The sequence below is a fragment of the Leptopilina heterotoma genome, unplaced genomic scaffold (genome assembly GCF_015476425.1).
Source record: "Leptopilina heterotoma isolate Lh14 unplaced genomic scaffold, ASM1547642v1 Lhet_1, whole genome shotgun sequence".
NCBI lineage: Eukaryota > Metazoa > Arthropoda > Insecta > Hymenoptera > Figitidae > Leptopilina > Leptopilina heterotoma.
In genome coordinates this window covers 1,030,138-1,055,355 of record NW_025110812.1, presented here as the reverse complement: position 1 = coordinate 1,055,355, position 25,218 = coordinate 1,030,138, and the positions used below count along the sequence as shown (strand labels likewise).

The 25,218-nt window shown below is 24.8% G+C and overlaps 2 protein-coding genes across 2 annotated transcripts in view; both read right to left on the bottom strand.

Annotated features, from left to right (window-relative positions):
* The window catches only part of LOC122513054 (unc-112-related protein-like), a 93,591-nt gene that overhangs the window by 33,231 nt on the left and 35,142 nt on the right, over positions 1-25,218 (bottom strand). The window lies entirely within an intron of this gene.
* Positions 5,202-6,592, bottom strand: LOC122513063 (putative odorant receptor 19b). The gene is made up of 4 exons (XM_043629300.1): positions 6,529-6,592; positions 5,790-5,926; positions 5,480-5,612; positions 5,202-5,292 (listed from the first exon to the last, which is right to left on the bottom strand). Exons 1-4 carry the CDS (start codon positions 6,547-6,549, stop codon positions 5,242-5,244), a joined length of 342 nt encoding a protein of 113 aa, XP_043485235.1. The 5' UTR covers positions 6,550-6,592; the 3' UTR covers positions 5,202-5,241.

Here is a 25,218-nt window from a genome sequence, read left to right as displayed (position 1 = left end):
ATAAAATTCTTTCAATGATAGGCAATTTTTTTTTTGTAAATTCTAACAAAGATAATAAATATGTTTTACTATTTTCAATATTTTAAAAAAATTTTAAGATTTTTACTATTTTTATTACATTTTCTATATGTTTAATATTTTTAGGTACTATTTTCAATATTTTTAAGATTTTTACTATTTTTACTATTTTTACTACTTATTTTCAATATTTTTAAAATCTTTAATATTTTTAAGATTTTTACTATTGTTACCATTTTCAATATTTTTAATATTTTCACTATTTTTAATATTTTTACTATTTTCAATATTTTAAATATTTTTCGATACTATTTTCAATATTTTTAAGATTTTCACTATTTTTTACCATTTTTAGGTACTATTTTCAATATTTCTAATATTTTTACTATTTTCAATATTTTTAAAATCATTAATATTTTTAAAATTTTTACCATTTTCAATATTTTTACTATTTTTAATATTTTTAAGGACATTTGAAACATTATGACCTCATAGTTTGTGCAAAGCATGTGTTTCAAAACTATGACATAATAACGGTTCAAATACCCTTAAAAATAGAAATATTTTTTTCAATTTGTTTTTTACATATTATTTATTACTAAAATTTTGAAAAAATATTTATTTACGTATTTATTTTTTAACTCGCAGTGGAAAATTTTATAGAAACTCTCAAAATTCTAAAAAAAAAAACTATATAAATGAAAAATATAAATTTACTTTTCAATGCAATTGTATTTTGAGATTTTAATTATCTCGTGGCTACAGATTTTTGATTATTTATTTACTTTCTATTTTTTCTCCATTATATATTTTTTTGTTTAAAACTTTGAATATAATATTCGATATTTTGAGTAACTGGTGGAAAAATTTTAGAAACCCCCAAAAATTCTAGCAACGAAATATTTGTCCGAAATTTTAAAATGAAATATTTTTAACAAATTTTTTTTAACAATAAATATCAACGACTTTTGTTTGTTAATTCAAAATTTTTATACCAAATTCAAAGAATACTTTCAAAGAAGGAAATAAAAATTCTCACTCATGAAAATAAAAAAAGAAGGAAAAAATTATTTTCAAAATATTTCATATATTTAATATCATTTTTTTCCTTCTTTTTTTATTTTCATAAGTGAGAATTTTTCTTTCTTTCTTTCTTCCGATAATTTTTTTATTCTTCTTTCATCAAATATTTTTTTCTCAAATGGAAAAATTCATACTTAAAAAATAAAAAGAAGTCAAGAAACTTTTTTTTCAAATGAAAAAAATGAAAAAAAGCGCGGGAAGAAATGAATAAATTAATGTTTGATATTTATATTATATTTTCCAATGCGTCGCTTTCATTGAATGTCATTTATTTGAATAAGCGGAAATTATGTTTTATATATTATATATATATTTAAAATAAAACGACCTGTATTTTATTCAGTCATTAATTCGAGAGTTTTGTATTAAGTGTATAATATAAATAAATATAGAGAAATTAATTCATCACACACGCAGTCAATTTGAATTTCCAATATTGTGAAATGAAAATTAATTAAGAAATTAAGGTTATTTTATATATATTCATTTACATTTTCTGTGTGGGTTTTCAACGTCTTATAAATTATGTGCAAGGTAAATAATGTTTAAAAAAAAAGAAAATTAAAAAACTGATAACTAAATTATATACAATTTCTTTCCTTCGATGAGTTTTAAATTTATGTCTCTTGATAAAAAAGAAAATCATTTTTCTCCATAGGGTCAAATTTGTAAAAAAAAAAACCAAAACTCACCGTTTTCTGTCATCTTTCATGGAAATTTTGTTCGTGAATGCAAATAATTCTTACCTGAAACATGAAAAAAAAATTTTTGTAAGTACATTAATCATTTTTTATCCATTTTTTCATATTTATTTTGAAAATTTATTTATAATTTAAGTATCAAAATTTTTAATTGTTTAATATCTTTTTTAAATTTTTTAACTCTGAGAAAAACTTTTTTTTAATCCAAAAATAATTACTTGTAAGTTATTCGTTAATAATTAATAATTTCTTTATTAATTGTTAATATTTTATTTTATAATTAATTTTATATAGTTAATTTTTATTTATTTTGTAATTCAGTTTGTTTTAAGAAAATTTTTAAAAGAATTCATTTTTTTAATTTCGTTATATAAAAAAAATTCAATTACATTAAAAATAATAAATAAATATATTACTTATTATTATTGAAATTACATTTATTTTTAAACGGATTTATTTAAAAATAGAAAAGGTCAGTTTTACAACTAATAATTTTGTAAAATATATAGGTTAACATTTAATTTCAAAGATTAGATATCACTTTGAATGATACAAAGAAAGTAATAAATTTCTTTATCAAAATTTTTTAAAAGTTTTTGTCAATAAAGCAACTAGTGTTACAAGTTTTAGCCATGAATTTTATATTTTTATTATTTCATGTTTTTCTTATTGTTATTATTAATAAATTATTATTAATTGTTAAAATTATTAATAAATATTATTAATATTTCATTTTTCATTACTATTTCTTTTTTTTTTTTTTTTTTTTTTTGGGTTTTTTATTGAACATTATTATTTTGACTTTATTTTATTATTCTCTGATTTATGATTAAATAACAAAATGAAACTAATTTCATTTTGTTATTAAATCATAAATCAGAGAATAATAAAATTTATAAAAAAAAACGAATTTAGAAAAATTTTATACCTATATAATGAAAATTGCGAAAAAGAATAAATTTAAAGCAAAAATACAAATACATAGCAGAGATTTTAGGTGAAAATTTAGAATTATTTTTTTTGAGTCAAGAAAAAATTATGAAAAACTTGAGGCGTCATAATGTAAATTTGGATTACGACGTCTGCTGTTTTCCCCCTTATGAAAAGTGGGTCGCAATATATATTTATAGAAACTTGGAAAAAGGGGTTGACCAAGGTGGGGATTACTAACCAACTCAAGAGAATATTATTGGACCATCTTATGTCGGTTATTATAGAAAAAAACCTTTATTGTTCCACGCACACCATCTCAATTTCACGTTCAAAAAAAAGAAAAATAAACAAAAAATGAAAAATTTTCTCTTTTTAAATAGAAAAAATTCTCCCTCACGCATTTACATTAGGAAAGAGAAACGAGATTATAAATTTATAAATAAAAAGCAAAGCACTGTGGAAAATAAACTATGAAAAAAATAAGTAAAATTAAAAAACAAATTGTTAAATAATAAAAATCGAGATAAAAGTGAAAAAAATTTTTTTAAAAAATATATAAAAATTTGTCGTATTTTCAGAAGACGAAACAGAAAAATATTATTTTTGTCGTTAATATTTATTTTATTTATTAATAAAATAAAATATTTTCATATTTTTATTTTCAGAAGACAAAATTACAGTGAAACGGAAAATTTTTTTTTTTGTTAATTTTAATTTAATTTTTTTTTAAATAAAATATTTATATATTATTTTTATTTTATTAATAAAATGGAAATAATATATATATTATTCTTTTTTATTAATAAAATGAAAATAATATAAAAATATTTAAAAAATAAAATTTTTAAAAAATTCGCAGAATCAACGTGTGAAATGTGTGCGAAGGCGGATAATAATTTTTTTTTTCACGTATAGTAATTTTACATATCCGCTTGGTTGATTATTACGACAAACGAGATGGTGAAGTGACGTTTATATAGAACATTTCACCCGCGTTGAGTTTACATTCAATTTGTACCCTCGTTTTCAAGTTGAGGCTATCCACTTAATTTCCGTAAAGCGACACCGAATCAAGTCACCAAACCGAAACTGGGTTCAAACAATTTATATAATAATATTAAGAAAAAAGGGTGCAAAGAAAGAGAATTTTTTTTTTTTAATAAAATTAAAAATTGGAAATTTTCTCTGTTTAATTACTTTTATTGTTAAATAAAATATAACAATAAGAATAATTTACAATAATTGATATTTAAAGAAAATAATAAGTTTATTTAATGTAAATTTCACTTCTGAACAAAGAAAATGGGATTTGTCTCAAATTGTGTGTGCGATAGCCGAGTGACTTGCCTACAGGATTTCTAGACTTGAGGACTAGAGTTCGATTCTTCATAGTTGCGAATATTTTTTTTTTACTTCAAAATTATTATTTTACTCACAAAATTGACTTTTATTTACTGAATAAATAAAAAAACAAATAAATAATCAAATAAAATACAAAATGAATAAGTAATTAAAGAATCAAATAAATTAATTAAAAAACAAAGTAACTATTTTGTTAAATAAACAAAATACTAAATAAATAAACAAAAGAACGTTATTGGAACTGTGACTATTTTTAAACAAAACAGCTAAATTTTCATTAAACATTGACTGAAAATAAAAAAGAAAAAGAAATGTAAAAAATTGTTAAATGTTAGACGAAGCATAAATGACGATAAATGCTTGAGAAAGGCTCGACATTTTTAGAAAATCGGGGGAGTAACGAAGTAGGGGAAAAAAATAGAGGCGAAAAAAAGGAGAGAAATAGAGAGTGTGTGTGTGTGAGTGAGAAATATTGAGACGGAAAGGATTGAGAGTAATTAGTCGCTCAACGGGAAATAAAGTCAGTAATGAGGAGGCACAACCGGATCGCATTTCCGGAACATTTTGCACTGCACCAATCAACGAAATAACACTTTTTTTTTATTGTTCCATTGTGCGACTTCCTAGAGATAAAAAAAAGGCGATTTTCGTTGGAAAAAAATTCAATTATCATACGGAAGTGTTACTCTCAATTATTCTTTTTCTTTTTTTCTTTTTCAAAAATAAGTTTTCTGTAGTTCGTTGCAAAAAAGCAATAATTGCAATCAAAAAATTTTAATTACAATTTTTTTTCTGTTTGTACACCTTTTGAGTTTAATTTTCTTTCTCGAAATTTTTGTTTATTTAGCATTAAAAAACTTTCCACTTAATATTCGATTCAATTCAATTATAAATTTGTGACCAACTCCCAAAACGAGGAATTTTTTATAAAGAGAAAATAATTTACTATATATTTGTACATAAATATATATTTTTTTATTCTATATTTTTTTGATTGCATACAATTCTTTCAACGTAAATATAAATATATTGATATTTTGTTTTATAACAAATTTGTCTAAAGAATTTTCTAAATTTATAAACAAAATTACTTTTTTTATAATCGTACGATGTCAATTTTATTTTTCATTATTGTTATAAGTATTTACTTCATGGAATTTAAGACACTTAAGTAGGAAAAAGTCATTTTCATAAGCTGTAAGAATATTAAAAATTAATTTTTAAAAATAAAAACAAACATTTTTATTAATTTAAAATGTATTTTTAATAAAAAATTTTGTTTATTTTTTAATGTATCAAATTAGACAGAATTATTTTCTATTTATTTAAATTATTATTTATTTTTTTTAAATATAAATTTTTTATTAATTTTAAATTTTTACCGAACTATATGTTTCGATAGAAAAAACAACAAGTGTTCCAACCGTTATTTTCGTTTCTTTTAAACTTCTCCTCATCATTAGTAATAACATTTTCTGTACAGTAATTGGCATTTCGTACCAATTAATTTCATATCTAAAAATTAAAAGTGTATTTTAATATTTTTACTGACCAAATTATTATTATTATTAATAATATTATATATATAATTATTACTAATTATTGATAGTAATAATAAATATTTTTATTATATAATAATAATAGTAATTAATTAATTATAATAACTATTATTATTACGTTGAAAATAATTACATGGAATAAAAAACATTTGCACTATGATCCATCAACTTCTGTCCTGGAATACAATTTAGCAGAAGATGAGTTGCTTGACCTAAAGCGATGGAAGAGAATTTCATAACAAACTCAATGTTATCGATGTTTTTTATCAACTGAAATTATTAAAAAAAAGAAATTTTCCTTTATTATACGAATGAGATTGTAAAAAAAATTGTTTAATATTTTTAATATCATAAGATAATATTGTTTTTCTTTGTATTAAATTTTTAAATTGTTAAATTATAAATTAACGGTAAAGCAATTGTCATAAATGTCGAGGTATCAACGTGAAGAGAACTTCTAATAGCGTATGCCATAGAAGTGAGAAAGAAAAGGAAAGGAGTAGAGCAGAGAGAAGGAGAGCGTCGCGCAAACGCAAGGAGCCAATCGTTTACGTTCCCCCTCTCCTACTACTCCTCGTCCAGTATAAAAGAGAACGGACCAAGCTGGAGAGCGCACTAATGCCGCAGCACTGTATCCGTAAGGTTTTTGTCAATCTTTATTATTTTTCATTTATTTATTATTTATTATAGGACAGCTAATAATTATTGAATACCAGTGGAATTCAAATAATAATAATAATAAAAAATAATAATTTCAAATAAAGAAACTGTAAATCAGTGAAAAATTACTTTTAGTTATTTCTTTCCAGTTTAATTTTTTTGGTAAAGCCATAATAAAATAAAATAATTTTTCAAATTATAGAAAATCTTACCATTAAACCTTGAAAGCTCATCAATGCCACTATTATTCCAGTAGAAAAAAACAGAAAAGTTGAAAAGCAGTCATTGATTTTTTGTGAATAACTTTTCAAAACATTATTATTAAAATTTTAGTTCCATTTAAACTTTCAAAAATTATATTTAAAAAATCCACTGCCAACATTTACGTAAATAATTAAAAAAAAATAGTTATACTAACTCAAGTACATGTCCATACAAATTAAGACAGTCCACAACTTTTCCAATCATCTTATCTTTTCTCTTCAAATCCAAATTTTTTTCATTTCCATTATTCAAGAGACTTGAAATATTATGCAATCGATACCTGGAAAAAACAGTTCAACAACAATATCGACGAAAAAAATTTTCTAAAACAAAAAAAAATATATGAATCTATAGTATGGAAATATTATTCCCCTTTTTAGGAATATCATTTTCCCTGTTAGAAATATTATTTCCATATCTATTTAAAAATAGAGAAAAAAGAAACTAAATTGTAAATAAAAATTACGTTAAAACTTGGAATAATCCACAACTGTGTTGTATTAATGTGTATAATATAATATCACCAGTAATAACACCAACGACAGAATAACTCCCACCAATAAATCCATGAATATTAGTAAGAAAATAATAATTTTCATGATTAATTATTACATAATTAACATCATAAAGATAATACGTTTCCATTGTTTTATTTTCGGATAGAAATAAATTACAAATTGCTGGAGTAACTACTGCTATACTGTATGCGGTTGCAGTGAACATAATATAAACTGAATAAAAAAAAATAATCAAAATTTAAATGCTTTTATTTTTTTTCTCCGTGAATTTCTAAAAATCTCAAGTAACTTTTATCTTTTGGAAAAAGTTAAGTAATCAAATTTCGATGAATTAAAAAATAATGTCAAAAAATAAAAGAAAATGATGAATAAGTTAAATGAAAGAGGACTGGAAGTTAGAGAAGCAGATGAGCGCAAGCGCGGACGGAGTGGGGGCAGTGAGTGCGAGAGAGAGGTTTCGGTTTCTCTCTCTTAGACTCATTGCCCCCACTCCGCAACTCCGCTGCGCATCTTCTTGATTAACTATACCAGAAAAATTTTTGTCGATGGAACTGGAAAGTAAAAAGAAAAATTGTTAACATTATGCAGGATTATTTAGGTATACAAAGAATTATTATTATTATTATCGAAAGAAGGAAACAAATTTTTGAATCTTCAAACAAATTTCATCTTTAAATACAAATATGTACGTGCATATGTTGCAACGACAAATCTTCCTTCTTCAGTAGATTTATTTAAAATTTCCAATTCAGAAGAGATAGTTTTCATTGTTTTGAAATCTTTTGAAATATCCTTTAGTAGATGATTTATCTTGAATAGAAAGTGGAAAATTTTTTTTCAAGTCCAATTATACGTAAATAAGAAGTAAATTAAATAATCAGAATAACAAACAAAATATGAAAAATCAGCACTTTTTTCGAAATTGTGTTTTAATAAAAATAAATGTGTTAAAGTTTTGAAAAAAGTAATGAAAAAAAATACCTTTTGTTCTTGAATGAAGAAAAACAGTAAATGTACATAATATACGAAGCCCATAATAATTAATGGTATTCGTTTAACTGTTAATTCAAAATCATTTCGTCCTGTGTAAAGAGCGCAAATCTAAATTCATTGCAAAAAAAAAATTTTTCAAAGTTATAAAAAAATTTTTTTATTATACAATTTTTAAATAGAGAAATTAAAAAAAAATAAATTAATAAGAAATTAATAAATTAAATTAATAAGAAAATTAACAGATTAAAAAAAAATAAATTTGAAAACAAATACAAAAAATAATTAAATACTTGAGCAATATGCAAGAATACAAATGTGAAGACACTAAATGATTTCATAAAAATTTTTTGTGCGCGATTTTGAAAAGGCCAACAGCCCATTATTGTCATAACAATTTTTGTTGTTTTAAAATTAACTTCCATTGTTTTTTCTTTCTAGAAGAAAAAAATGATTATTTTTTCTTTAAACATAAAAAGGAAAAAAGAAAGAGAGTTGTTAACTGTTAAACTGCTGAAAATTTACTAGGTATTATAGAATTTATTTCATTTTTTTTCTTCTTTACACAATTGTCTGTGACTCAAAGAGGTTTTTCAATGTAAAATCTCATTTATAATTCATTTATGGATTCATGGTACTTTCTATGGTACTGATGTAAATTCACGCTCTCATTATTATTATGCAGGCAATATACCAAGAATTTTAAGAAATACACATATTGATTACATAATAGCGAAAGAAAATTGTAATGACTGATGTTCAATTATTTAAAAGTGTCTCTCGAGATTCAAGACATGCGCAGTGGTTTTATTTCTTGACGCCTTATGAGAAAAGAGAAATCAGTTACTTGCAAGAAACTCATCATAAAACAACTGAATTCGCAACAATATTTGATTTCATGAGAGGATAAATAATTTTATTATTTTTTTTTTTATTTTAATTTCATTTTCTTTTAATTTCAATACATTTTCTTTCTTTATTTATCTTATTTATTTGTTCTATTCAATTATTTTATTTAATTATTATTATTAATATTTTTATTAATCTTATTATTTTTACTATTATTTTTATTATCATTTTTACAATTACATAAAATTGTCTTATTAGTTACTGAAATTATTTAAACAATTTATTGTTCTTACTTTTTCAATGTTTAATGAATATCTAAACAAATTGTTGCAATTTGTTCTAATTTTTTAATTTTAAATAATAATAATAAATAACAATAAGCAAAAGTTAACATTAATTCCCTTTTTAGAAAGTTAACAATTTTTTAAACAATTAATTGTTGTTATTTATTTAATTCTTCAAAAATGTAGTTTAAAACAATTATAATTTTTTTCAATTTTGCAAAATTTTTTACCCTTAGAAAAATCATGTATATACTTAAAAATTATAAAACGACTTCTTTATAATAATTTTATAAACAAAATAGTAATTTTTTAAAAGAATGACTAATGCAAATTTTTTTACAATCTGAGTTTGGAAAATTTAATTACATCTGACAGTTTCAGGAACAATTTGTTTTATAATAAATAAAATATAATAATTTGTTTAAATATGTTTAATTATGTAAAATTTAAAAAATTCAAAATGTTGGATCCAATATGGCGGACAAAAATTTTAGACTTGACCGAATTTGCTTAAAAACTTGTCATCTAGGGGTTTTTAGAGTCGCTTAATCCGAATTTGATGTCAGATTTTGAAAATTCAAAATGGCGGATCCAATATGACGGACAAAAATTTTTAATTTGACCGGATTTGCTTAAAAACTTGTCATCTAGCCGTTTTTAGAGTCGCTAAATCCAAATTTGATGTCAGATTTTAAAAATTCAAAATGGCGGATCCAATATGTCGGCCAAAAAGTTTAAATTTTACAAAATTTGCTTGAAACTATTGAATTTGGGGTTTATGAGGTCACATATACTAAAAATATTATTAAATTAATTCCCAATCTTTCGAAACTATGCTTTCAAAACAAAAAATAAATATAAACAAAAATAAGGAAGTAAAAAAATTCATCTAAACAGAAATTTTACATTCATAAAAGCAATTTTTCGCTTCAACTATCAATTTCTTTATCGGGTGTAATTTTTTATTTTCAGATCTTGGCGTCAATGAACTTTTATACATATATATATATATATAAAACATCACATAGAATCGAGTTTCCTGAGATGTCAAAGTGTGAGTGTACAGAACCATGGAGAATATATTTTATATGTATATATATGACAGTGTCATGGATGATTAAGTCGTAACATGATGTTTGTGTATCGTGTGCACGTTGTCAGCAATGTCATTGGACTTTTTGATCCGGTATGAACTTTTATATATATATACAATATTTTATACAACTTATTCTTTGCGAATAACGATATGATGATGATTATGATGACGCCCTGGCGCCTCATGTGTGGCGATTTATTATTATCACAGTCAAAGAACGGATGCCGATGACTATAAAGAAATGAAAAAAGTTAAATAGAAAAAAATGTATAGTTATATATATTTCGAATCATCATCCGTATGCTGTTGATGACTTTCGATTAAAAAGTATATCCTTCCAATATATAAAACATGACGTGAATATTTTTTTTTCCTCGACAATATTACTTCCGAACTTGGTTGTAGAAAAAAAATTCTTTTACCTTTTCACCTTGAAGAATAGGTTTTTTTTTTTTTTTGTTAAGTCACGCTTATTTCTGTATAAAAAAAGGGAAGAAAAAACTTGCGAGCGCGGCTGATTCACAGCAACAAAAGTCAATTTTAAAAATTTGAAAATAATTTTAATGTTTTTTTTTTAATCAACTTTTTTTCAAGTTTCTTACAATTTAAAGAATTTTTTGTATAATATAAAATAAATAAAAAATAAAACAAAACAAAAACTAAAATTAATAAAATATTAAATAAATATAATATAAATTATATGAAATAGAAGGAAAAATAATAATAAAAAGTAGAATAGAACAAAAAGTAAATTAACAAATAGAATAAAGTAGAAATGAAAGAAATAAAAAATTAAATAAAGTATAAAATTAAATAAAATAAAAAATTAAGTAAATAAAAAAACAATTTAAATTACTAGATAACTAAAATCAAACATGTATAGAATTTCAATAAATGCAATTAAAGCGTTTATTGATAAAATAGTTCTTGTAATAAGTTAAATTCCATTTTTTTTTCTTTAATTCTTCTTAAACTAGTTGACCTAAAATGAATAGTGTCTTTCATAGAAAATTATGACACGCTCTTTTTGCCATCCTTTAAAAGATTATTATCGAATTTCTGTTCGAGCTTCTATAATAATAATTGACATAAAGATCACATAATTTGTCATTAATATAAAAAAAATTCCAAAGATATTACATACTTATAATATATAAGTTATGTATTTTAAGAAGAAAAAAAAAATAACGATTATTAGTTTTTATCAAGAATTTTATGACGACACTTCATCATATTTCTTAAAAACTATTTCGATTCAAGAATTTCTTTTTGCTTATAAATAAAAAAGAAAAAACATGTTCCATAAAAGGAGATATCAAAAACAATTTTACCATTATCACCTACGCAATACAATTCCGCAGATAAAAATATTGTCTTCCCACTAAATTGTATTCTGCTGGTAAAAAAATTTTTGTATTTGTAAATTTGAGTAAAAAAACAGTTTATTTATTTGTTATTCCGAAACATGTCTGGTCACAATTTGAAAATGGTACTTGTAGTCAGGATTGGACCCTTTGTATAGTCAAGGTTGGACCCCCTTTTAAATATAAATTTGACATATTTTATTTTTTTAAAATTATCAACAGAGTTCAAAAGTTCGTCCAACCCTGACTATGTTAACCTATTTATATATAACTTTTTTTAAAATAAAATATTATATATAGGGAAACATAGAGTACATAATATATAATAAAATTTTATGTGCATATAATTTTATTATATTCTATAAATTATATTACCAATAAATCGTTTATTATAATAAAAATAAAACTTAAATTTTATGAAAAAAAAACATTTAATGAGTAATCAAACACTCTAATTGACTTTTACTTTCTCTCTTATAACTGCAATATACACAACACTTTCATTTGTTTTTTCCTCATTCTCTAATTGTGTAATAATAATTATATTCGATAAATTTCTCAAGTCAACGACACCATAACCTCACTAATTTTTAAATGCGCACACTTATAAAACTTTCACCCCTATTAAATTATAATATACATATATACGTAACTAACAATTAAGTTTTACAACAATTTAACAATTTTTTCTATTTTCTTTTCTTGACAATATTATAAAAAATTATCCTTAGTAGAAATAATAGTTAACTTAAGAAGTTAATGCACGAGACGAGATGGGAGGATACCTAATAACAATAAAATAAATAAAAGAAGAAAAACAGACGAAAAATTGTACAAAAGAGATTCATAACTGCGATATATGAACATTTTTAAAAAAAAGAAATTAAAAATTCTTAAATTCATTATTGAAGGTTGTATAGACCACATTTTATTCGGTTTCTTGAGTGATGTATAAAAAAGAAGAAAAAAAGAGAACCACATGCACAAATGCTGCGAGAACGTAATATATGATGTATATCCAATCTGCGTGGGCTAATCCCAACTCGTTGATTCCATTCACTCAAACACCTTCTTTTCCATTCATGGTGTTCGATAAATATATGTACGTACAAATGTATATTTACACTATGTTTAGTCTAGTTGAATGTTCTTTGGTGTCTAGTTGAATTTCTTTTTAAAACTTCAATTAACCTCTCGCTACCTGTTTCCCAGTCACGACATAAATCACATTATTATTTATGAAAATTGACTTCAATTTTAAGTTTATTTGACAATAAGGAATGAAAATTTATATCAAACTTGCGTCGTTATCCCCACTTGCACATGTTCGCTCGGATTTAATTCTCCTTGTTGAATTACGCTTATTTTAATATACTTTATGTGTTAGTTTACACTATATGTGTATATGTGATTTTTGCGTATGTGAAAGTATATATGTGAATGAGTTTTGTGTACATGTGTCAGTTTATATGTGAATGCGTTTTGTATATATATATATATATATATATATATATATATATATATATATATATATATATATATATATATATATATATATATATATATATATATATATATATATATATATATATATGTTCATTCATATGTGTATGTGTAAGTATATATGTGAATGAGGTTTGTGTATATGTGTAAATCTATATGTGTAAGTATATATGTGAATAAGTTTTGTGTACATGTGTCAGTTTATATGTGAATGCGTTTTGTATATATATATATATATATGTGTTCATTCATATGTGTATGTGTAAGTATATATGTGAATGAGGTTTGTGTATATGTGTAAATCTATATGTGTAAGTATATATATGTGAATAAGTTTTGTGTACATGTGAAAATCTGTATGTGTAAGTATATATGCGAATGATTTTTGTGTACATGTGTCAGTTTATATGTGAATGAGTTTTGTGTACATGTGAAAATCTATATGTGTAAGTATATATGTGAATGATTTTTGTGTACATGTGTCAGTTTATATGTGAATGAGTTTTGTGTACATGTGTAAATCTATATGTGTAAATATATTTGTGAATGAATTTTGTGTACATGTGTTAGTTTGTATGTGAATGAGTTTTGTGTATGTATTCATTCATATGTGTATGTGAAAGTATATATGTGAATGAGGTTTGTGTACATGTATAAATTTATGTGTAATTATATATGTGAACGATTTTTGTGTACATGTGTAAATCTATATGTGTAAGTATATATGTGAATGATTTTTGTGTACATGTGTCAGTTTATATGTGAATGAATTTTGTGTACATGTGTAAGGATACTTGTAAATGAATTTTGTGTACATGTGTTAGTTTCTATGTATACATGATTTGTGCGTATTTTTTTAGAATATATGTGAATAAGTGTATATGTGCTAAAATAAATAATAATAGAAATATAAGTATAAGCACTGAGTTAGGATTGACCCAATAATGAACCAGTACTGAACGAATTTTAATTTTTTTTTCCAACAGCCAACATTAGATTTCTTTGCATGTTCCATTTTTAATGACTCCAACTTAATGCTATTGGTAAATAGTATATTGACCGTAACAATCGGCAATTGTAATAATAAGTGTTGAGAAATTGTAATTATTCTAAATAACCAATGACTGAAACTTTAATAATTATTTTTATTCTACATTCACGCTTTGTATATTATGCATATACTTATATATATATTATACCTGTTGGAAGTATTTTTCATTCTGAAACCTTATCGAATAACTGACTCTATCTTGGGACATTCAATTTTATTTCTTTTATAACAATAAGGTTGTAAAAATGTCAGATTGCATTCTTGGTAATTTTTCACTCTGATTCACGTTTCCTGATTGTATATGCTTCAGTGAAATTTTTGTAATCTTAAGTGGATTTTTAAAAAAATTCTTTTAAAGAGGCTGTTTAGAAGCCAGGGTCTTGGACAGGTAGAAATGAACCAGTTTTACATTTTTTTTTTTTTTGTTGAATAATAATCTGTGAGGAAAGATTATTAAAGCTGTAAAATAATGTGAACCATGAAGAGTGATAGATAGATGGGTTTAAAAATTTAGTTAACAGACGCCGTTTACAGATGGCGTTGCAAATACCATCAATTACACTGAAAATATTGTAATTTTATTAGCAATCACAGTACAAGTTACAAAAATGTTTTATTACAAATAATAATAAATGTAAACAATAATTACACCCACATCCCTTTAAAGTAGATGTAAAATTTTTATTGTGAGTTTTCACTCTATGCCATTTGTATAGTCTACGGTCACTAAGCACACGTCTGTTCTTTCTTAGATAGAGAAGAAGATTTTCTAATTGTAATCCAAAAATATTTAACTTTAAAGTGATGAATCATTAATTTACAAACGACGAATAGATAAAAATATAAATAATAAATAAACCTTAAATAACAGTTTTTACCGAAAGAAGTTTTTCTTTACTAATGGAATGTTTTACTTAGACCCATGCCGGATCTTAGATTCTACGTTCAAAACAAATGTTTCATTCAATTTCTTCTCCTGCAGTTCAGGAGTAAAATTTAATTTGTGAAGTAATCGATTAAAATGATTAAAATCTATGGAAGCTGAACTGGTATTATATATAGTTAGTACTATACAGTCAGTGTGAAGAAAAAACAGAAGAAGATAAGATAAGGAAACGTGGTACACATACTGAAAGGTAATTACGACGAATAAAATTAACAACTTTACTGATAATATTTCAACTTTGGTCGTGTTACTTTCTTATAACAGAGAGGTGAAAATATGGAAGGTGTATTTCTTATATATATAGTTTACAAATTCCCACGATATCCTCTCTGCGTGTATATACCAGACAACAAACGTGTGCTAGAGGTGTAATAATGTTAAACTCCTTTAAATTGTTACTGCAAAAAAGTAACAACAAAAAAAGATAAGTATTTTCATGTCAAGATTGTAATGAGACTGTTATTTATTATTGCATGGTGTTTAATTTGACAAGAGAAATATTATTTATACGGAAGAACATCGCGATAATTCTGAGGAAAAATAGAAAATGTCAGATATTTCAAGTTTGTATATTTGGAAAAAAAATAATCATAGAAACTTGTTTATTTTTAATATTTGTATTTATTTTTCATTTCTAATTTAATGATTCATCGATTTACTGTTAAATACTTGTGGATTATGATAATTATAAATCTGATTATTTCTCTGTGATAAGCAACGTGAGCGCTTATTGACCATAGAGTAGAAAATCATATAGAGACGAAACTCACAATGACGGATTGCATTTGTTTTCAGGGTTGGGAAGTAAGTCCTTTTTGAAAACCGCGTCATTTCTATTATAATTCTTAGTTCGTGGCTAAAATAATGAATAAAGCCACGAACTAATAACACAATGGTAGAAATGACACGGTTTTCAAAAATGGATGCAAACCGAAAGGACAGCATATAAGCAATTAACTGTACATGGAAATAAAGTTTCTTTTATTTCAAATATAAACTTACAATGTTGATTGTATTCTAAACCGCCATCTGTTGGGCGCGTCTGTTTACTAAATTACAAAACATTTTTCATAGTTTATGTATAATTGCAAAAACAAAAACTTTACTGTATTTTATTATTCTGAATTCATTTAGAATTTAGAGTAAAATTCTAATTATTTATTTAATTGAATAATTTTAGAAATTAAAAATTTTAGGTATATTTAAATAACGGTGTTTGAGAAGTGAACTGATAAGATAAGAATTTTTTGCAGGGCGTTAAAAGTAATATTTAGAGAATTTTGTGCCCACGAATTCTGTAGGCGAACCGGCTTCTTGTCTATATATTTCAACAAGTAAATCATAATAAAATATAAATGAAGACCCTGCGGTGGAGAAATAAACATCAACTAATTTAATAATAAATTACGAATATAATAGGGTAATATTTTTGAAAACTACTTTTCAGATCGTTATCACAAGGTTTGAAAAAAAACTTGCTAGCAAAAAATTTTGTTAGAACTGTGATGAAAATTATTTTTAAATATAAGTGAAAATAATAAAATTGAGGGGGCTAAAAATTGAAATTTCTTGGAATTTGAAGAAATTTTATTTTCTCATTATTTGTTTGGAATATGCAATTGGAGAAAATTTCAATAGAGGGGAAGAGTAAATCTCGTCAGGTAACTCTCAAGGTCTTCAGGACGCATAGCAATCAGTTTTCTTGTATATCCGATTTGAATACGACAAGTGAGCCGCAATGCACGACAGCACGTGACTGTATGGCCGAACACGACCTTGTGAGATTCTTTAGATGGACGGGAATAAAATTGTACACACGCGAATCAATCGGGATTCAACTATTATTTCCACTTTACACACTTATTACTAAATCAAACATAATCTAAACATAATCTCCGGAGAAAGATGCAAATTTGAAATTTCTACTGATGTGAGTTTCGTCTCTATATTATTTTCTACTCTATGGTCAATAAGAACACATGTTTCTTATCATAGAGAGAGAATCAGATTTAATTAAGTATTATTGTCATTAATATTGTAAATTTATTTGGAATAAAAAAACTTTATTTGCCGTGTCATATTTCATGTTATTAGTTCATGGCTTTATTATTTAAGCCACGAACTAAAAATTATAATAGAAATGACCTAATTTTCAAAAAGATGTGCAAACAGTAAGGATAGCATATGTGCAGTTACCTGTACACTTTATTTGCAAACTTTACAATATTGAGAACAACTGAACACTAGGAGCAATTCCGGGTAATTACCGAAAACAGTCAATATTCACTTCACTTGCTTCCCAACCCTGAAAACAAATGCAGTCTGTAATTATGAGTTTCATCTCTATATGATTTTTTACTCTATGGTCAATAAGCCCACATGTTGCTTATCATAGAAAGAGAATCAGATTCAATTATTTTAATCCACAAGTATTTGACATTAAAGCGATGAATCATTAATGAAGAAGTGACGAATAAATGGGAATATTAAAAGTGAACAAGTGTTTATCGTTAGTTTTGCTTGAAATAATAGAAAAATATTCAAATTAAATTATTCACGGATGAATCCTGTTTTAGGTTAAAACGATCATTGGATCATTGCAAAAAGTCTTGAATTAGAAAGATTAATTATTATTTCGTATTTTATCGACAGTAAAACCTAATATAATTATTACAAGTGTCTTTATATATTAATGCGTTAATTTATCGTTCAATAATCGTGAGTTTTGAGTGACTTGTCAATTGTATTATTATTACTGGCAAATATATTTAACCTGTTTCAAAGGACACCAAGTTTTCTTTTATATTGATGAACCTTCATTATTTCGCTTTAACATTTACTAATATATTTTACGATTTTTATATAATCCTTATATGAAAAGAGTAGATTTGCAAATAATATAAATTATAAGGTCTAGGCAGAATGAAACATCTAAATCGCAAATGGTAATTTTAGCATGAGAGGGAAAAGAATAGAAACATCTTTTGTCTTCTTTTAGAAAAAGGCAATCGTCATTTCTGTCTTTTTCTGTCTCATGAAAAAATTACGAATTTCATTCTGCTTTAGGGGCCTATACAAAATTTTGAAAAATAAGCAGATTTAATATTATAAACGACCAGAATATTGTGGTCTGAGATTTCTATCAGTGGATACAAATGTTCGTCAATAAGTTTTCAACAAAAATAAGGGAGTACTCCGCCAAAAGTAATAGAAAACGTTGAATTCTCTCCCCTAAAAATTCTGCCAGATTTAAATCTACTATCTTTCAGTTAATTTTTTCTCTTATTTGAAAAATAGACACAAATTCATAAAATTCCTTCTTATCTTTTGATGGAATCTGCATGGAATTGAAAAAAAAAATTCAACTGAAAAAATCTAACCTGTTTAGTATATATTCGTGTCTGAAACAATAGTTTTCTATTTTGATTTTTCTTTTCAAAAGCAAAATGGTTCTTTCGCGAAATGTACATTCGCCTTGACGGAAGAAATAAGAGATATTCATCTCTCCAACTGGAGGTCATGTCCGTGACACAAATGCTGCGGCTAAGATATCTTCGACAGTTTTTTATTTCGGGTCGCGGAGGAACGACTCTTTACCATTTAAAGAACCCACACCATATATACATATATATATATATACATTTATAATATTGGGCACCTTAAAGTTAAAATATTCGTAAATATCCATTATATGATGAAATACGGTGAAGTTTTTAATGAGTCATTTTGCTTCAGCATTACCGACACACGCAGACACTCTCATTTTACATGTATACACCTTCTTTTACCAAGAATTCTCATTTCCGACTTTTTCGTAAGATATTTAATAAATTTCGTGCGGCAGAAAAAATAAATATTTAAAAACTTTGATACTAAAACTAAACACAGCGATGAAAAATTAAATGGCGAAGAAAATAATCATAAATTCTTTCTTTTTCAAAAAAATATAATTTGCATCCAAGCAGAGAGATTTATAAATAAATAGTGAACAATTAAATTAGGTTTGATATCTATTATCTATTTTTATGAATACAAATTCAGTTATTAGTTTTTCCATAATAAATTCAATATGTAATGAAAAAATAATCATTTCTTGCAGTTGTTAAAATAAGTTTTATAGATATTTAAGTCGACATTTTAGATTCGCCATTTTGAATTTTGTAGTCCAATATTAGAACACTTCGAGATTGAAAGTTGATTGAAAGAAAATAAGTAAAATTGAATGACGATTTAATTGCAATTGTATGTACTTGATATGAAAAGTGAATTTAAGCAAAACTGTCGAAATAAAGAGATGGATTGAGTAAGATATTTTTTTTTAATGCAAACACGGAATTTACCGTCTTTATTTTCACTTTCTCGTTTTCACTTTGGCAAATTGTGTATTTATATATATGTAGATTAGAAATAACTCTAAGTGCATAGTCGTGTTTATACTTTATATCATATTGTTTTTCTATATTACTCGCACAAATAGATATCACACAAGTATTTTTATCTTTTGTCCATAAATAAGACCAAAAAAAATTCAACACTTCGCTGTTTTAGGATTCAAACATAACCTAAAAGATCAGAACACATTGGTTAAACATAACCTTGAAAACTAATTACAGGTCCATGTCGATCAACAACAACGAAATATTTTGTTATTTCCCTGACTTGTCTCAATTTTGAACCTAAATTTTGAGTTTATAACTTTATATTGACCTGTCTGCATATTTGACAGTCGGAAAAAGAAAAAAAATATTTGACAATTTTTGGCCAATATAGAGAATCATAATATATTTCGCATGACGAGTTCACTAGTCTCTCTCTCTCTCTCTCTCTCTCTCTCTCTCTCTCTCTCTCTCTCTCTCTCTCTCTCTCTCTCTCTCTCTCTCTCTCTCTCTCTCTCTCTCCATCTCGGAAGTCTGACGTCAAAAGCTATGTTTAAATTTTAAAGCAAATATATGTGTGCAGTAAAGAAGCAGTCCGGATATCGCGGTACGTTTATATACACATTTCCTGAGCAGTGCCTTAGATCAGGAACAGATGTCATTCCTCACATTTCAAAAAAAGAAAACGAAAAAAAAATGAGAGAAAAACAAAAAAAGGAATGAGAAACAGAACCAAAAATCAAAACAAACGGATTTTATTTGCTGCTCAAAAACATTTCCAGACGCTGAAAACAGACGTATAAACACTCATTTCTCTAAATCTAACAAGTTTTGCGTAAACTTCTTTTATTTGTAAAAATTTATTATTAATTCGTTTTTAATTTTCTAAATTTTTTTTATTTTTATTGTTTTTAGTATTTTTAGGTCCGTATTTTTTTATATTACGATCATCATATTATTAACATCATCATCCGTATATTTATATTATCAATATTAATTTTATTATTTTTATAATTTTCGGTAAAAATTTTAAGATTTTTTCTTAAAATTAACGCTTATAATAACTAATTTTTCAAAGATAATTTTCCACAGCGCTGTTCCTGGGTAATTTTCCAATTTATCGTTTAATTACAAGTTTTACTGCAATTATTTCTTGTTTGCGCGTTTAAAATTTGTTCCACAAGTATAAAACTTCTTTAGCTTCTGCATTACAGTCACAATTATACCTTCTTCTATATACCACCCAAGCTCCTTATAAGACATTCTCTTAGGACTTGAATTGCAGAGCAAGTTTTTGGTGTCTGTGAATGTCCACTGTTGTACACTCAAGTTAAAAACTTCTATTATTTACAAAACCCTTGAGGATAAAATAATTGAAATTATAACTCTTGAGATAAAACAGTTGAAATTACATAACCCTAGAGATAAAACGGTTGAAATTCTAACCCGCCTTGAGATAAAATATAGTTGAAATAATGAACAAAGGGCTCGAACCTATAGAAAGTATAAAAAAAAATGCGGACTTTACGGACTAAAAATGAAAAATTACGGACCATTTATGGACCAATTACTGACAAAAATATAACCAATTATTAAAATTTTTTTTTAAATTATTTAAATAATTACAATTTTTTTTTAAATATAACCAGTCCGATTTAAAAAAGAGAAAATTTTACTTAAAACTATAAATCAAATTTATCATAACCCTAAAACATGAGGATATCGATAACTCCGAGTCTTCGACTCGGAATGATCGCTTTCTTCTTGTTTTATAATAATTAAAGTTGACCAAGCAAAATTTTTAAAAAATTGAATTCTTTTGACGAATTTTACTAAACTTTTTAAGAATAATTACATTTTTCGAGAAATTCGATTAAATATCAAAATTAATTGAAATTCTACGACGAGTCTTATTATTTGTGAAAATAATTGAATTCCTAAGAATAATTTTATTATTTTTGAATAATATTTAATTTTTGCGAAGAATATTGTTACTCTTGAATAATAATCGAATTTCTTCAATAATTTGTAATTTTTTTAAAATTCAATTTTCTTCGTGTTTTTAACTGAAATTTTTCATTAAATCAATTATTTTTAATAATTTTTGCAAAAGTTCTTTGATAATTTTCAAATTCATTTGGTTAGAATTCAGTTTAACGCAAAATTTCAATTATTCGTTAATTTTTTTATTAAATATAAATATTAGAAAATAAAAACTTTGAATAATATATAAAAAAAATTCGCAATTAAACTTTCTGAAAAAAAATTAATTCGACAAAATTGTTAGTTAAATATATTTGACGAGTTTTAAAAAAAATTTTAAGAAATTATTACATTTTTCGACGAATTCGATTAAAATTGTATAAAAAATAATTGAAATTTTGCGATGAATTTTGTTGCTTATAAACAAAATTGACTTCCTAAAAAGAATTTTATTATTTATGAAAATAATTGAATCCCTGTGAAAAATTGTATTATTCATAAAAAGAATTAAATTATTGAGAAGAAATTTATAAAAAATTTGTAAATAATTGAATTTCTGTGAAATTTTTATTATCTATGAAAATAATTAAATATTTGTATGGAATTTTATTGAAATTTTTTTAAAATAATTGAATTCATTGGAAAAGTTTTATTAGATATTAAAAATCATTAAATTGAGGAAAATTTTTGAAAATAATTGAAATTTTGCCAAAAATTTTATTAAAATATTTGTACCTATATAATTGAAATTTTGCCAAAAATTATATTATAATATTTGTACCTGATATAATTGAAATTTTGCCCAAAAATTTTGTTAAAATATTTGAAAATAATTGAATTTTAATTATTATCTAAAATTTTAACTAAAATTCAGTTTTAAATCAATTTTTATTAGAAAATTCTACTTGAATTCAATTATTTGAAAACAAAAAAAAATTATTTATTAAATAATTGCATGTTTCTTAAAATTGAATTTTTCTAAAGAATTTTATCAATAAATTTTTAAATAATTGAATTCTTTTGACGAATATTTTAATAAAATTTTAAAAAATAATTACCTTTTTCGTGTAATTTGATTAAAATTGTATTATTTACGAAAATAATTGAATTCCTAAAAAGAATTTTATTATTTACGAAAATAATTGAATTTCTGTAAAAATTTTATTATTATGAAAATAATTGAATGATTGCAAAGAAAATTATTTAAAAAATTTGCAAATAATTAAATTCCTGTGAAATTTTTATTAGGGGAATGTAGTCAAGGTTGGCCTACTGTCTAGGTAGGCCACTCGCGTTTTTTTGTCAAGTTCACTAGCGCCACCTACGCGCATTTTTGTCGAAGCTTGTCTTAGTGAAACCTAACTTTTTGTTCAATTACATTTTCGGAAAATCGAAAATTGTGTTTTCTGTGACGTCGGTACAAAAAAAGCTCAAAAAAAGTTTTGTGCATAATGTGAAAAACCATTAATAAAAGATAAAAAACAAATTGAATCGTCAAGGCAAGTATGCAGAAAATTTGTGGGACTCATGGTTGAAAGGAAAACAAAGTAAAAAATCGAATCCCGAAACGTATTTCTTTTTGTTTACAACAATTCGGTAATGTTACTTACTGTCAAGGTCGGCCACTATGTGTTTAAAATGCGCAAAGTTGAGGACGAGCTACTTCATTTGCAAAAACTGCAATTCTGTATAACTCATAATATAATTGATCATCTTATTAATATTTTTATTTAATTTTATTAATATTTTAGTGCAAAACTTTTTTTTATTTATATTTATTTTTTTATATTGTTTATTGTTATTATTTTGTTATTTCATTAAGTTACAAACTGTAAACAATAAAGAATCAATTTTCCGTAACTCCAAACATGTTATTTTATTTTTTAACGATTAATGCCCTTTGAATTTTAAACATGGCCGACCTTGACTGTAATGGCTAACCTGGACTACAAATTTTTTTTTTTTTAAATCTTTATAACTTTTTCATTTTTAAACCTGTCAATTTACTTTGTACAGAAAAAATGTTCCTATTAAACAGGACTTTCCAACCATATACTTCAATTGTCCAAATTCATTTTTAAAAAAAAGTTATAAACAAAAGTCAAAAAGGTGGCCGACCTAGACTATGTTCCCCTATTTTATGAAAATAATTAAATAGGTTTGCGTAGAATTTTATTAAATTTTTTGTTAAATAATTGGATTTTTTTTAGAAAATTTTATTAAAATAGATATTAAAAATCTTCAAATTGAGGAAAATTTTTGAAAATAACTAAAATTTTGCCAAGAATTATATTTAAATTTTTTGAAAATAATTCGGAGAAGAATTTAATTATTTCTAAAGATAATTGAAATTTTGACGAGAATTTAAAAAAAATTTTGAACATAATTGAATTTCTGCGAAGAATCTTATTACTTTTGAAAATAATTGAATTTCTGCAATCATTTATAATTTCTCTAAAATTCTCCAAATTATATCCTACAATTTTACAAACTTTTCGTCTGTTCTTAATAAAATTACGGATTTTACGGACCTTTTTTAAAAAAAAAAACGGACTTTTACAGACTTCTATCAAATTTAAGGACCTTTACATGATTTACGGACCCGGTTCGAGCCCTGTAAACATTGAGATATGCGATTAAAAAAAAAAATATTGTCTTGTATGCAAAAATATTCGAGAAATCGAATCTTTGCAAATACGCATCATTAGGGTATATAAACACGAATTTGTAATGGAATTTTTGAAAATTTCTTTAAAGATTCTAATCATTTTCTATTGTTTGCCATTTCCATTGTGTGTACACTTGACCTCTCTTTAGAGCGGGTTTAGGTCGATTTCCTCTCTTGTATATATAATGCTCCTCCTTCTCTTCTATTTCATGAAACGGTCATAGTAGCATCAGTTGTGTGTCGTTAGCACCAATTGACGATGGGGAAATATATTGTATATAGAATAAATACACGCACACAAAGAGAGAGACACATAGAGTTACACAGACGAGAGAAATCTTTTGAGCGGATCTTTCTATGCGGTGGCACGCGAGAGCTTCGGCTATTTTCGCAGGCTAATCCATTACATCGTTCGCCCCTAATGGAGGCCATTCTTTGCCGCACAGAAAGAGAGAGGGGGGGAGGACCATGTGGAACGTGTGCCATTGTTGTTGGGAATATATTCAATGCAGAATGTAACTGTATAGACATCTTTGCTTCTCGTTATTCGGAGGCCATATAGTCAGGGGGTTAACAATCCCTTTACTAAGAAAGGTCAGTTAACTCAAGTTTTCCTCTTGTATGATCAGCTGCTTCCTATATAAAAGTTGGCACTTATACTTATTTCCCAAAACCCTGAAAAACAAAATTGACTTTATTGTTCAACAAGTTTGGCAGTTTGGGATTTTGAGGACGTTTCACTAAATGCAATAGGTACTTCGATCCATTTGCAAACTTATTGACGTGGATTTGAATTATTTCCAATCAATCAAAATCAATTATTTCTATTATATTCAGTTTGAGGGTTCACTTACTGCCCAACCCTGCAGAAAGATGCAAATTTCCACTATGAGTTTCGTCTCTATGTTCTCTACTCTATGGTCTATGGTAAATTTTTTTATTGTATTAAATATCTGTTTTTTACTTCTTCCATTTTCCTATAATGTGGAAATAAAATGTTGATGATCTAG

Coding starts and splice junctions, on each gene's coding strand:
- LOC122513063 (XM_043629300.1), bottom strand. CDS start 6,549: ATGAGCTTTCAAGGTTTAATG. Junction 5,927..6,528: donor TGAGCTTTCAAGGTTTAATG/GTAAGATTTTCT, acceptor TAATAATTTCAG/TTGATAAAAAACATCGATAA. Junction 5,613..5,789: donor GCAAATGTTTTTTATTCCAT/GTAATTATTTTC, acceptor TTTAATTTTTAG/ATATGAAATTAATTGGTACG.